Source organism: Pinus tabuliformis, chromosome J, assembly GCF_031772625.1.
Source record: "Pinus tabuliformis cultivar Carrire ecotype Pingquan chromosome J, CPIR1, whole genome shotgun sequence".
Lineage (NCBI taxonomy): Eukaryota > Viridiplantae > Streptophyta > Pinopsida > Pinales > Pinaceae > Pinus > Pinus tabuliformis.
Genome location: NC_142295.1, coordinates 1472060084 through 1472076438, shown reverse-complemented (window position 1 = coordinate 1472076438; position 16355 = coordinate 1472060084). Strand labels below are relative to the sequence as shown.

Here is a 16355-nt window from a genome sequence, read left to right as displayed (position 1 = left end):
CACACGAAGGACTCTACTCATCATGACGATGGGAAGATTTATTCGTCAAGTGAGAAGTATATTTTAAATGCAAGGAGGATCTGAGAAATAACAAGAAGAGGATGCAGCAGTAGAAATGATGCAACATAGATCTCAATACTAGGTTTAAACTAATAGTATAGGATCTTCAAGAAGAGTTGCTTTGATCCCCTGTGAAACATCATGGGCTTCAGAGGTAGTGACCCAAACTCTTAGTGGGCTCCCCAACACTCACCTTCAGATGTAATAGTTTGAATTTCATTTCCGTCATCAACAATGAAAGTTGTCTCAACTACTTGAGATTTTCCCAAGTCATCAATCCATTCTTCATGTGTCTGTATTTTATCTTGTGAATTTTCAAAATTGGTTGTGGACTCTTGAATCTCTAGGAATTATGTTGTCAAATACAGCTTCAATTTTTTGGCACAACATCTAGCAACCTTTATGGTTAGCACATGGATGTTTGATGAACCCTCTCACTTCTATGTTTTCAAGTTTAGTAGAGAAACAATTGTTATGATATTCCTTCACTCTCATCCGAAACCAAAGTGATAATCATTTGTATTGAGGAAGATACAATTTGATTGTGCTCCTCAGTAGCAGCAATAAAGGATGAGATTATCACACTAAATGTCTTGCATGACAACACATAACCTGACCTTTGCAACAATTTCTAGAATACCTACTTTCATTTCAAATGAGGGATTGCTCCTTTAATCTAGCCCCCAAAAGCTTTTGACAATCATTGGTAAATATTTTTCTCACTAAATCATCATTATATGATATTATAGCGGGTGTTCTTCTAGTGATTTTGCCAATGCAGTCAATTTTATCCAAACCAAAACCAATATAGGATCAGATCAAGACCAGCTGGAAAACTGGGATGAAGATAGATTGAACCAATATCTTGGGTTAAAATGTTGTGCAAATGGATCCAACTAGATGGGTTTTGTCCATGTTTGAACCGAATTATACCAGTCAGTTGCTATCCAATACAACCACTGGTAATACCATTAAATGCACTTAATAAAATGAATTTGGAAAATAACATTGAATGCACTTCATTTTTTTGTTGGCAAACCCAGGGGGAATTTGAACTGGTGACCTGTCACAAGGAGTGCCTTAACAGTGCACCCATTCACTGTTAATTGAAAGCCCCATGGCAAACATTGAATGCACTTAATAACAAAGAAGTTGGCATCTTCACTTTGACGTTTTAAAAGCTCTGGCATCATCAATAATTTGAAAGTAATTTTATGTGTCTATGCTCTATCCCTTATCTTTGTGTATACTCCTCACGTGCCAAACTTCCTGGCCATGATCCCATGTTTATTTGTCCACAATGTCGTCCTCCTCACTATAACTCCACAAATGCAAACATTGTTCATTTGGTTTTGACCTGGCCAATGCTAACCCTTTATAGTGGCCCTAATACCATATCAAATATACAGGCACACATCTGCAAATATCTTGTAGAGAAAGAAGAGATGTATCCGATACTATTGTCAATGTGTGAAAGTTAGTACATTATCATGTCTCATGAGAGAGACGTTAGTTGGAAATCCAGTTGTGCAATATAAAGTGAAATGTGCATTAATTAACACTTAAGTCACTTCATAAACCAATTTAAATTCATTAACTAATCATATCTTAAAACTCCAAAGTTATGTACTAATACATGACATGACCGTTATTAAATATCAACCCTACAAGGTCCTTCTTACATACGTCGGAAGAAGGTGCCCTTCTTACCCTTGATGTAAACTTCTAAAAGATACGATGTAATGTAAGATGGAGTTTCTTAAAAAAAGTAAGAAAAGACCAATACACTCCATGCTAGAGGATTGATAGATTTCTGCAATGGCAGTTGTGATAAGTCATCAACTATAAATGCAATACAATCATGAAATATATTAAGATAATTCTCCCAGTTCATCCTACGTTCACAACCTTGAATATGTCCGAAAAGCATGGAACAATAAGTCACCTGATTCATGAGTTGGTTTCTATATCTTCTAGGATGCAACTTCCTTCCCCTGTGGAAAGCATATGATACTTGTGAATCCATGCCTGCATCACAAAAATAACCATACAATAAAACTCAATTGATAAATCAATGTTCCAAACATGATATGTTTACCTCTATAAAACTATTTGATAAGGCTTGGAAAGTATTATTAACAATCGTCCTGGTTTTTCTTTATAAGAATTCTTAAAGTGTGCTTTAAGGTGACATTTTATTGACATAAACGTTCAAAGGGACCATAATTGAAATAATGATCAATAGTTCATTGCATGACCCTCATGGGAGAGAATCCATAAATAGGATTGACGTGGGATGCACTAATCTATTTATTGCATGCTCCACTTAATTCACTTCGTACATGCACTATCATAGTGGCATGCAATACCTACAGTTAGGATGACAATATAGATATCAAATTTCATAATAAATATATATTTGTAAATTTATGAATTAGATGAGAAAATTTTATGGCTTTCTAATATATACCTCTTTCCCTCTCTCTCCACTACTTCCGCGTCAATCAATTTTGGTTCTCTACTAGGTGTTCTTAGGTCCAATAAAAATGAAAAAGTTAATATGCTTCCAACATTCATTCATTCTTTCTCCTTTTTCTAAGTAGTCAATTTTTGTTAAGGTGTAGCTCACTCCATAGAAAACTGTAATGAACATAAATGTAGAATATATAAACATCAATAAATAATAATAACAACAATAATAAATGATATTGATTGGGTTTGTCCTAGGTGGGTAGAAGGAATGATTGGGATCCTCCCCACCCAAGTTCAATCCCTGCAAGTGACATGATGAACTTTAATGTAATGGGCAGAATATGTATATTCCTCATATGGAATATATGGATATTTATCTGTAAAAAAAACAATAAGAATAAATGATAGTGAATAATAAATGAAAGGATACATCCCATCTAAAGGACTTGACATACCAAGGGACACAGCCCCTAATTCATTGCAACTAGTCAATGCTATATGTACACTATCACATGGCATTGCATCATCAACTTATCTCTCACATTACACATTCAATGTAATATTTTAATCCATATGGATACTTTGAATTGATTTTGGACATTCAATTTATGAACCAAGTTGTTCATGTCATATTCCAGAAAAGAACTTCATTCATTTCATTTGTATCAAAGCCACGTCTGTTCTTGGCCCCTGGCCACACCTCTTATCACACCTTATCTGATCAGGCTTTTGGCCACTCACATCTTTTCAAAGATTCTCTAAAGTATCTGGTCTTTGGCCCCACAAAATACCCCAAAATTTCCTTTGAAGAAATATTCCACTGTAGATTCAAAGAACACCAATAGGGGTGATTTACGTAGAAGAATCAAAGAAATAATCCAACCTTACGGAGTATAGCATTGTTTTTACTATGAAAGTAATATGGTATAAGTTTATTAAAAAAATACCTCACAATTCAGAGTGACTATCAACCATTTCGCTGCTGATTGATTAAAAAAAAAAAACTTAAAAAGTAGGAAGAAATATATATATATATATATATATATATATATAGAGAGAGAGAGAGAGAGAGAGGAAAAAGCAAAATAAAATAAAATATACACACACTAGCAAATGAGAATAGAATTAAAAAGCCATGAATTAGTGAATTGAACACAGGCATAAGCATAAGTCAACCAATCAAGGTCATCAACAAGCCACAGAATTGAACAAGCAAGATACAACATCAAGGCCATGAAGCAAACAATTGGCAGCCTTCATTCACCCAGTTGCAAAAACAGGGGACATCGATCGCACATTTTAAACTGGATTGAGTGAACTCCACCTTTGGTTACAGACTACCACACGTTCATTGCATGTAGGAGACATTGTGGTTAAAGTAATAAAATTGTTTGGAAACTATTGAATTTATAATTATGGCCGGTCTTCATAATGTACTTTTCATCACTTGATGTAATGATATTTATCATTGTAAAGCATATTTATAAATGCTTGAGTCAAAGGAAAATTTATTTTGAGTGAAATTCCCATTGCAAATTTTAAAAGATGTAAATTTGAATGTTTAAAATGAATTTTTTGGCTCCAAAAGTTACAAGTCGGCTTCCCTCCAAGTCAAGTCGGCACTAGTCAAGAGACACGTCCATTCACCCTAGACAAACCACTATATAAAGGAAGCTCGAGCTCCTCATCTGGGCAATTTGCATTCCTCTCTCGAGAGTTTCTAGGCAATGGAGCAAAGGACAAGGACAAAGAAGGACAAAGAAGAAGGCCGAATTTTCTCTTTCCTCTCTCTCTAGCAATTCACATGTGTGAAGGAATCTCTCTCTTTGTGATTCATAGCTTATGGGGCAATTGCTGCAGCTTCTAGGGCAATTGTTGCAGGGGGCCAAAATTTTCTAGGTTACTGGGGCTGCTACTGTAGGGCCGAAATTCTAGGGAACTGGCTATTTCAGGAGGGCCGAAATTCTGGAAGTGCAGGTTTAGTTTGGGTGACTTGACTAGGAGGAGAAGCCCAGTTTTGACCATAGGTCTAGGTGTACCTCTCATTGAACAAGAAGAATTTCTCTATTGAGAAGGATGTTGGGATTTTCCCCGTAGTGGGTTTTCCCAGAGTAAATTTTGTCTCCCTTTTGTGCATTGTGATCACTATTGTTCTATTGTTCTTTATTGTTGAATTTCTGAAGTATAATCGTTGAATGATATATTGAAATAAGAATATATACATCAAAAGTAATTATCAAAATTTCAGAAATATTATGCTAACCTTTATTGCACTAGAAAATCAACAGGAACGACCGCACCATAATAGTTATCACGGGCTCTGATGATTTTATAAACAAAGTTCTGACCATGACCGCAATTATAGAAAGACGCGAAAGCGCAAATTTATGGAGTCGCTTCTGCGAGATTAGTGCTTTTCTAGTTTAAATACACACACCCAGATCTACTCATGTCCGTGAAGTTTAGTGTTGATGATTGAAGAATCCTGCCTATTTAGATTTACTCCAAATGCCACGAATTATTGAATTGAACATGGGCATAAGAATAAGTCCACCAATTTCCAAGTCCTTGAGATAAACAATTGGCATTAGTCGCATCTTTTTTAGTGTTGGAGTCACCTGCACCTTCGGTTACAAACTATGACAAGTTCATTGCACATAAGTCGCATTGGGGTTAAAGGGGTGTTATCATTTCGTTTCGGAACAATTGCACTAGAATATGCATGGGGATATCACGAACATCAAAGATTAGTGTTTTTCATTTTAAATACACACAAATCGGCTCCACTTGTTTATCATAGATTCTAGGGCTCATCAGGATGTTCCCAATCATCTTCACCCAGATGATTTAAGGACCTGGGATGTTTAGGATGTTCCCGGGTATTCAAATCATAGTCACCCAGATTATGGCACCTGTCCCAAATTTGATGGTAATGCTTCTTCAACTATTGATCATGTGGCAAGATTCTTGAAATATGCTTTGGTAAATAATGTGGTTCACAACAATGCACTCATCATATTGTTTATGGAATCTTTTGAAGAAAATCAAAGGGAATGGATTAGGTATTTTTTTCACCCAAAGAGTATATCTATATGGGATTTATTAAAGAATTTCTCAAGTTTCAGGGATTAATATCTCAAAACTATGAAGATAACCTTCAAGAATTAACCAAGGCCCTTGAAAGGGAAGGCTTCATAGATATCTTTGAAGGTATTTAACATGAATCTAATGAAGAAGATTACCATGAGCAAGAGGAAGAGACCCTTCTAGATCATCAAAACGAATATATTGAAGAGGATCTTGAAGAAGAGAATGATCTGGGTGAAGAGTCTAGTGTTGACGAATAAGATCCTACTGAAACTAATGCCTTGTCACACAAAAAAGAGGTAAGCTCTCTCCTTTTCACTATTGAGCTCACCGAAGTACCTTTTGAAGGCCTAGGAGAAGAAGATCTCTTCAAGCCTTTGGACAATGAGAATAACATTGGTGATTTCCTTCATCTAGAGGAGAAAGTGGGATGAAAGTTGTCATCGTTTTGATATAGATCCACTTTATGATACAGATTATGAGCCAGTTTATGATACTGACAATGACATCGATATTTTCTAGCCTTTCATCTCATGTATTGATCAGGTGGTTGAGCATCATGAGGATATGACTATTGAATTGTTTGAGCCAAGTTTACCTCCTTTAGATGTCAATTGTCAACCATACTTAGATCTGTGGGATTATCACTATGATGCACTAACTATGGCTATCCCTTTTGAATCAAATCTTGGTGAAGGGCGGTGCGTCTATCAAGATCTTGTCATTCATTCAATTTCCCCTTTGTGTCGTCTCAGTGTGTCCCTAGGGACAACACCAAGAGTTGTAAGTTTGAAGAGAAATTTGTGCGAAATTTCTCTTACATCTACACTTCATTTTTCATCATCGATTTGTTTAAGGGTCTCTATATCCCTACGTAGACATCTGATGATCCCTTTTCTTGATAACGAGGATAAGTTGTGGTTGCCTTCTTATAAATCTCTCACTGTTATGAAACCAGCTCAAGAAAAGATAGATCAACGCCTTAGAATTCAGCCTCTTCGAGGGAGCAACCTCCTTTACATTACATAAATGAACAATTCTTGGATGATTCAAATGACAAAACCTCCTTTCTATATATAGGAGTCTAAGGAGTCACAATATAATCCAGCCGACCTAACAATAATAATATAAAGCCACAAAAATAACAATAGAGGGATTCTATGGGGCACAGAAATAACAATATGGGGGTAATAGGGGCACAACAATATAAATAAGGGGTATAACTACAATAGTAATGGGGTAATCACTAGTATTATAGGGACCCAACATGCCCCTCTCCTTCAAAAAAGTGTTGTCCTCAACGCTTGAGTAGTTCTGGATACTTCTGCATAAAATTCTCATCCTCCCATGTGGAATCTTCAGCGGATAAGTTCTTCCACTTGATAAGATACTCTGAAATTGATCGATTTCGTAGCTGTCGAGTTCTTGTTTCTGTGACTGCTTCCGATTCCAATATAATTTTTCCTTCCTCGTCAAGTTCTGGCAATATTGTTTGAATTGGAAGCTTGTCGCCTATAACCTTCTTTAAACATGAAACATGGAAAACTGGGTGCAATCGAGAAGCTGCAGGAAGCTCCAATTTGTATGCCATAGTACCAATCTTTTGCAACACCTTGTACGGACCATAATACTTTGGTGATAATTTATTATCCTTCTTAGCTTGCTTTAGGGACATTTGCTTATATGGTTGTAGCCGTAGGAATACCCAATCACCTACATCAAAACTTCTTTCACTGCGATGTTGATCTGCCTGTTGTTTCATTCTATTTTGTGCCAACACGAGGTTATCCTTTAAGAGTTGGAGGACTTGTTGTTGATGTTCGATGTGATGTTCCACTGCCTGAACCTTAGAATTTTCTCTTAAATATGATGTGATGGATGGTGGTTGATACCCATAAAGTGCCATAAATGGGGTCATTTTTGTTGTTGTATGGAAGGAAGTGTTATACCACCATTCAGCCAGAGGCAACCATTTGACCCATTGTGTCTGTTTATCAGATACAAAGCAACGAAGATATCCTTCCAAACATTTGTTTACTATCTCAGTTTGCCCATCAGATTGAGGATGATAAGATGAGCTATGAGCTAACTGAGTACCAAGACAAGAAAATAATTTTGTCCAAAAATTTCCAGTGAAAATGGGATCTCTGTCACTTACAATAATCTTTGGGTTTCCATGTAGCTTTTGAACTGTTTCCATAAATGCAGTAGAAACTGTACTGGCTTTAAATGGATGTGATAATGCACAAAAGTGTGCATACTTGGTAAGTCTGTCAACTACCACCATGATGACACTCTTTCCCTCAGACTTGGGTAAACCTGTGATAAAATCCATTGAAACCTCCTCCCAACGTTGGCTTGGAATGGATAAAGGTTGTAATAGACCCGGTGTCTTAATTGTTTCAACTTTATTTTGTTGGCAAACCAAACATTCCGCCACAAACTTTTGAATATCTGATTTAAGGCCATCCCAAAAAAATTCCTTCTTAACCCTGTGGTAAGTTTTTAAAAATCCTGAGTGCCCTCCTAAGGGAGAAGTGTGCAATTCCATAAGAATCTTTTGTTTTAGCTGGGAATTCTTACAGAGGTATAAGCGATCTTTGTACCATAACGAATCATTTTTCCAGCTAAATGTATCAGAAGTACTGGAATCTTGTTGTAGCTTTCGAATAAGTGCCCACACTTCTTCGTCATTCTTCCATTCCTCCCTTGCTTCGTTTATCCAATCTGGTTGGATAATAGAAATGGCACACAACAATGCTTCCACATCCTCATCCTTTCTTGAGAGTGCATCTGCCACCACATTTTGCTTCCCTTTTTTGTAGATGATTTCAAAGTCATAACCCAACATCTTTGTGACCCACTTTTGTTGCTCTTCAGAGGATAATCTTTGTTCTAAAAAGTATTTAAGGCTATCATGATCCGTTTTTACCTTGAAGTGTCTTCCCATTAGGTAGGGTCGCCATTTCTTAAGTGCATGGAGTATTGCCAACATTTCCTTCTCATAAATAGCTTTGCTTAAAAACTTTCCCTTGATTGGACGACTTTCAAAAGCAATGGGTCTTTCATCTTGCATTAGAACAGCACCAATTCCATTTCCTGAAGCATCACATTCCACAATAAAGGTTTTTGTGAAGTCCGGTGTAGCTAAGACCGGTGCTTGGCACATTGCCTCTTTAAGATGTTCAAAGGCCTTTGTTGCTTCCGGAGTCCATGAAAATGAATCTTTCTTCAATAATGTTGTTAGAGGTGCTGCTATTCTCCCATAATTCTTAACAAACTTGCGATAATACCCTGTCAACCCAAGAAATCCTCGCAGATGCTTTATGGATGTGGGGATTTTCCATTCCTTAATGGCTTTAATTTTGCTAGGGTCTACCTTAACTCCTTCATGAGATACAATATGACCCAAATATTCCACCTCCTGGACTCCAAAGAAACATTTGGATCTTTTTGCATATAATTGTTTCTCCTCCAATAGTTGTAGCACCCTGTCAACATGTTCAACATGATCCTTCCAAGACTTGTTGTAGATTAGTATATCATCAAAAAATACTAACACAAATTTTCTAAGGAATGGTTTGAAAATTGAATTCATCAAACCTTGAAATGTTGAAGGTGCATTGGTAAGGCCAAAAGGCATGACCAAAAATTCATAATGACCCTCATGAGTTCTAAATGTCGTTTTTGGAATGTCTTCAATCTTCATTCTGATTTGATGATATCCCGAACGAAGATCCAACTTGGTGAAGTAAATTGATCCATGCAATTCATCCAGTAATTCATCAATGACAGGAATGGGGAACTTATCTTTAATAGTGAGCTTGTTGAGCTCCCTATAATCCGAACACATGCGCCATGATCCATCCTTCTTGTGCACCAATACTACTGGAGCTGAGAAAGAACTTTGACTCGGTTGAATTATACCAGCCTCTAGCATTTCTGCAACCATACGTTCAATTTCACTTTTTTGGACATAGGGATATCTGTACGGCCTGATGTTTGGAGGAACACTTCCTGGAATCAGATGAATAGCATGATCATGATCACGCATAGGTGGGAGACCTTTGGGAGTCTCAAATACCTTGGAATGATTGTCCAGGACTTTTTGGAGATCTGGAGAAATAGATGATTCCAATGTGGAAACATCTAGCGAACATAATTGTGCAATTACACCTCTTTGCTCCTTTTTTAGAAGCTTTGTCATGCCATTAGAGCTGATTATCTTTCCTGGTTTCCCTGCAATACCCCTTAATTCAACTTCCTTTCCTTCCATAGAAAATTTGATGAAAAGTTCTTGAAAATTAAAAGCTATTGTACCCAAGGATTGTAGCCATTGGACTCCTAGTACAACATCAGCACCTCCCATTGGAATGGAAAGCATTGGGCTAGTCAATACATATTCTCCCATGGATAGCTTGATATTATGGCACTTTCCAGAGAAATTTATTGTTCCTCCATTTGCAATCATCACTTGACACTCTGGTGCTGGATATAGGAAGCAATTCAATTCTTTTGCTACCCTACAATGAATAAAATTGTGGGTGCTTCCTGAATCAATCAACACTATTACCTTTTTCTTCTTGATTTGTCCTTCTATCTTGATGGTTTGAGGAGTGGTAATTCCCGCCAATGCATTACAAGATATGGTCGGATTTATTTGTTCTTCATCTAGGCTTTGTTCCTGGAGTATATCCTCTTCTTTTGACCTTTCTTGCTCCTTTTCTTCTTCCTCTTCACAATCTATGTAGAATAATTTCTTCTCAGCACACTTATGACCTTTTGTGTATTTGCTATCACAATTGTAACAAAGCCCTTTTGCTCTTTTTTCTTCCAATTTTTGTGGTGTCAACCTTGTAGGTTGTGGAAGACTAGGGGCAACAACACTTCCGTCTTTATAGTTGTGAGTGGTATGCTTCCTAGTTGCCATAATTTTGCTTTCCATTTTTCTTGCTAACCTGAATGCCTTCTCTAATGAATCAGGTTCCCAAAGGCGAACATCATGTTGGATATTATCCTTTAAAGACCCTATGAACACATCAATCCTATGCTCCTCTGGAATATCTTTTACCCTTATGTTCAATTTTTGGAACTCCTCAATGTGCTCCATTATTGAACCCTTTTGTTTGAGACTTATCAATTGGCTAAAAAAGTGTTGCTTTTTGTATCCTCATAATGTGCTATCAATTCTTCCGTAAAAATTGCCCAAGTGATAAATTGTTTACGAGAACAAAGCCATTGATACCATACAAACTGATTTGGTTCCAAATATACAGTTGCCATACGTACCTTTTGTGCGTTTTGCACATTATTGAGATCGAAGAATTGCTCCATCTGTAATATCCATGTGGCGGGATCCTTGCCATCAAACTTCCTCATATCGATTTTTGGAATATGGTGATTCTTCGATCCAACATTAGCGTCTATGGAATCATGATTAACATTTCTTTTGTTCTCATCATGAGTTTCCTTTACTACCTTTTCACCATTAGTAAGTATTTCTTGTAGAAAATTTGTCAAATCTGTCTTCAAATCTGCCATGCCTGTCTTCAAATTTGTGTTCAAATCTATCTTCAAATTGTACATCTTAGCTTCCATGCCATTCATCTTAGCTTCCACGCCATTTATCTTAGCTTCTATTAACTTTTGTGAGTGTGACATTTGTTGCACTTGTTCTTGTAATTTTGATATATCATGTAGCATTTCTTCCTCTTCTTCATGAGTCATGCTAGAGCTTTCAGGTTCCTTACTAGGTGTTTGCATTTTCTTTCCTCGGGGCATCAGTTACCGATAATAATGCTCTACTATGCCCTTTGAATTCCTTCAAAATAACTTTTCAAACCAAGCTTAAGCAAAAATTTAAAAAAATCTACACACCTTTTTTCACTTTGTAGGAGCTCGATATTGCCTCTGATGTATCTCTGTACTTTCCAATCATCTAGTTCTGAATTTGTGATCTGTAGTAGCTCTCTGTGTCCTCTTTCCAATGCCACCAGTCTGATCCAAATTGGATTCTCCAAGAAAGAGTTATGCACAATCTCCCAAGATGACCTGATTATAGACCTTTCCAGAAGAGCGAACTTGTATGAAGTGCCACGTGTACAATTTTCGATCTTTGGTTCTGAAAAAGATCTACAAGAAACTACAATCCGTCCTCTTTCTGTACCTTCTTACGAAATTTCAATTTGATTTCCAGAGAGAAAGTTATTACGATTTTCCCCAGGTCACCTGTTTTGAATGTAATTCAGGAGTCTGCAAAAAGACCAACTTCCTCAGATCATATCTCCGTAAATATCGCGCGAAAAGCTCTGAAATTCGGACCCAAGGTTCAACGTGATTTCTTCTCAAATGGGTTTTTTTGCGACTTCTTAAACGTCACTGAAAAAAGTTATAGCGAAAATGCCACGATGACCTGTTTGGAGCAGCGAAACCCTCGAATCCAAAGCTCTGATACCAAATGTTATGAAACCAGCTCAAGAAAAGATAGAAAAGATAGATCAACGCCTTAGAATTCAGCCTCTTCGAGGGGGCAACCTCCTTTACATTACATAAATAAACAATTCTTGGATGATTCAAATGACAAAACCTCCTTTCTATATAGGAGTCTAAGGAGTCACAATATAATCCAGCCGACCTAACAATAATAATATAAAGCCACAAAAATAACAATAGAGGGATTCTATGGGGCACAGAAATAACAATATGGGGGTAATAGGGGCACAACAATATAAATAAGGGGTATAACTACAATAGTAATGGGGTAATCACTAGTATTATAGGGACCCAACACTCACCACCCACCCTTATTGCTTTCATCCGATCCTTGAGTATTATGAGATAATGATTATTGAATGTGATATTTCCTTGCTTTTATCATGAATAAGAATAGGGGTGAGAGGTGAGATATTGATATGATAACATGTTGCCTTAATTGGTTATATCACTAAACCAAATGCTTGATATATCATAGTAGGTTATAGTAGAATTGTGTGCCTTGCGTTCGTGTTTGTGCATCCTTCTTTGATTGTTAAATACTAATTTGCATAATAATTAGGTTTATGCTTTTATTCTAGCTAACATTTTATGCTTATGACTATTCTCCTATATTGTGAGGGTGACGATCATCACCCTCCTTAGTTGTTATCAAGAATTTGTTGTGTGTGTACAACTAACAGGTCTACGAGAAACAGGGATAGCTGGGATTCTCAACCATTTTTCGTTCAAGCAAATGGATCATGCGCTCTAGGGTGACCACATGTCCCCGAGTTGGAGCCATATGTTAACCCATAAGAGAAAAAAATTATCCTCATTTGACAGCCAGCCAATGAACAACCCTATGATGACCTACAAATAGCTTTACATTAGAGCTCTCCAGTCATGCTCCGATCAATGCTCTCTCCCATCTAACATGCTTCTTAGAGAAAGGTGGGTTATATGTCCAAAGGTACATGACCCATCTTTGTAATCATGTGCTCTCATTAAATGTTTTGGGGCATACAAAAATCGATCACAAGCCAAGCTAAAAGATTGCCAATTCTTGATTGTACCCTTGTTCCCAAACTTCACATGGAAGGTTGTCCTCTACCCCTAGTCTTATGTGACCTCCCTTGAGGTCATTCCTGCAAGAGGGGCACCAATAGGGGGGATTGATTAAGTAGCATGCCTAAGGTAATCCATACAACATTCCATGTTTCCCTTATTATCCACATCCACTCTGGGTTGACCATCATTTGTCATGGGACTGGCACCATATATCATCTCTAAGTTAGGGCACAAAAATTTGCCCTAAGAGGATAATGTAGCTCAAAGAACGATAAAATCATATAAAGCCACAACCAAAGAAAAGAAAAATGCAAAAGATGGCTAGGACATAGAAAGCATGTTGGCAACAGCCTAGCATGAGCTCTACCACCCTATTAGTCATCACCTAGTTCCTCAACATTTCATGCTACATCACAAAGGAACTCTTGAATGTCCCAACCCTAATGAGCAAGAAACAGCTACATCTTTAAGGGGCACTGGAAAAGCATAAAGATCCACTAAGTTATGCACAAAAGAAAGATAAATCCTTAAAGGCGCACCAAAGGGGTGGAAAAAGTAGGTCGAGGAAAGGGGTAACTCATGCCTCCATGATTGCTCCCTCTTCTAATTATAGCACTTAGACATTTGGACCCCTTGTAGTTGGTACCATGGCTATGGCCATTTTCCTTGACGTCTTTCCCACTCCTTGACCATCATTATCACATGCACATATGGATCGATGGGTCTACTTGTCACATGTCCTTCCCCCTAGGGGCTGGAAGCACCTAATAGGGCTAGAGGTATAACCATTCCTATCACAAATGTGGTAACTTGCCTACAAATCCTGTGCTAGAAAGACACTAGAAGGCAAGGTTTGTGTGAGCTATTTTTGGTGCACCTAACATTGAATATGCCTCAAAATGATACGTTAATGGTTTTTGTCCCTGATGATATTTATCTCACTTGATCTTAAGGGTATGTTTCAAGTGATTCATCCCTCGTGCAACATATATCCTTTAAAGGAAGACTTGATACATATGCAGCACCTTTTAAAAGATGTTTTGCCCATTGTTGAGAGCATGCATGACCTTACAGCCCCATTGTTTCCCTCATGAGATCGACGTTGGGCCTTGATGAGAATCCACATGGTTGTATGCCCCTTGTTATGCCCCCAAAAGGTGAAATGTAGACCAGGAAAAGGCGTTGACTTGTTTGGTGACGTACCCAGATGAACCCAAGACACCCCCAAGTTGGCCTTGATCCTGTTTGATGGGCACTGCCTTGTTCCAGAGCCGAAATGATGATGGTTATCACTGAGATAACTTGGGAGGGCTAGTACATCATGCCTATTTACCAACACTTGCCTCAAAGCTTGCCATGACACCCTCTGTGCCCTAGAAGGGTGACGTATGCCTTCTTTGAGATGACATCATGGTGGAAGAGGAGTTGTTTGGAGATATACCCATGCACTTTGATGGAGTGAGTTGCACTCATTAGCCTCTTGGTCACTTACCTAACAGAGATTGTCCATTTTGAGAGGATGACATCATCATGGAGAGCATTTATTCCCATAATGTGGGTTGTTTTGATGTGTTTATCATGTTTTGAAGCTATCTTAAGGTCAATTTGTGACCTTTAGGCCTAGTTCAACATTGAAATAATCATTTTAGGATTTTTACTTGTAAATAAATAAAAAGTGACTTGGTTACTTCATATAAATCAAGGGGAGTGAATTTCATTTTGAATCTTCACACAACACAACACAACCCTTTTCTCTCTCTTAATAAGTGCCCACTAGCTCTCTTGTTCATTTCTCTTGGACGCAATATGATCTTTGTGGAGAAAATTATCTTGGGAGAAATACTTTTGCATGAGAAGACTTGTATTAGATTGATGAAGTGATTATTCACTGAATGATGTAAGTTTATTATTGATTTTCTTCCATTTTTGCATGTAAATTTCTGAAATTAGAGTTTCTATGTGCCATATTAAAAAGTGCAATATCTTTTATGAAATCTTGTTTCTTTATGCTTTCCAAAATTATTCTTTCAAGAATCCATCAAGGGAACTTCATTCATCCATCCCTTGAGCTTGAATATCCACTTGAAAAAATTTCCTAGGTAAATATCTTCTATGAAATCTTGTTTCTTTATGCTTTGCAAAATTATTCTTTCAAGAATCCATCAACGGAACTTTATTCATCCATCCCTTGAGCTTAAATATCCACTTAAAAAAAGTTCCTAGGGTTTCTAAGAAATGCTTCTTACTCTTAGTCCTCCACACACCTCATCCACATTCTTCTATCACTGACCTCGCCATCATTGACTCCATTGCCCAATTGAGAGAAGGCACTAGACTAGCTTGTGGTGGTCATTTTAAATTCTTCTTTTTCTTTTCAATTTATAATAACTAGAGTTGGGGATATCTTAAATCCTCATTTTATAGTAAATTAATTGTTCGTTTGTCATTGCCTTGTTGGAAGGGACTACATTTAGTAAAGATAAAAAGGCAAAGCTTAGCACTAATTGCATGTTTTCATCACAAAATTAGGGCTGACATCATGATTTTAGTCGTTACAATATGCATTTTCAACCATTTAAAACCATTGTTTACTTAACCCTAGCATGCCTCCTTCATAGCCTTTAGTCCTTTGTTGATCATATCATTATAAGTTATTCTCTAAAGTTGTTATATGCCACATTGTGCCCTAAATCTACATATCATGCAAACCCTAACTTACAATAGTTTTCTTTTTAATTACAAAGGTCTTAGGAAGTGTACATGAACTTTAGGCAACTTTTATCTCAGCCTTTGTCAATATCCTGTCCTTCAATCGTTAGAGCTTGCATCACCATTGATCCCTCCTAAGTGGAAAACAGTGTTGGTGATCTTTTGGAAGTAAGCCTCCCCTATGGGGATAATATCCACCACTAAACAGTTGGAGAGAAGCTATTGACATCACAATGGTGGTTGAACTCTTTCCATAACACGTAGGTTTCTTAGTGAGGCTTTGCACTAGGCCTACTAGATTTTGCGGTAACAATCTCAAATGTAGCATCGCAACTAACATATGAGACTCTGAACTAAAGTTGCCACCGCAAGTGTCATGCATGTAATCTGACAAGAGCTAACTCGTATCCTAGGCTCGTAAGGAAAATTTGTGCAAAAACTCTATGAATAACCATATCATTGAATACACATCGAAACCAATCTCC

The 16355-nt window shown here is 37.3% G+C and overlaps 1 protein-coding gene across 6 annotated transcripts in view; it reads right to left on the bottom strand.

Moving 5' to 3' along the window:
• The window catches only part of LOC149232931 (diacylglycerol kinase 5-like), a 249309-nt gene that overhangs the window by 87221 nt on the left and 145733 nt on the right, over nucleotides 1–16355 (bottom strand). For all 6 annotated transcript variants that reach the window (XM_089379561.1, XM_089379558.1, XM_089379560.1 and 3 more), the window contains one exon: nucleotides 2006–2088. In XM_089379561.1, the coding sequence (XP_089235687.1) occupies nucleotides 2006–2088 (83 nt within the window). The remainder of the gene's footprint in view (nucleotides 1–2005; nucleotides 2089–16355) is intronic.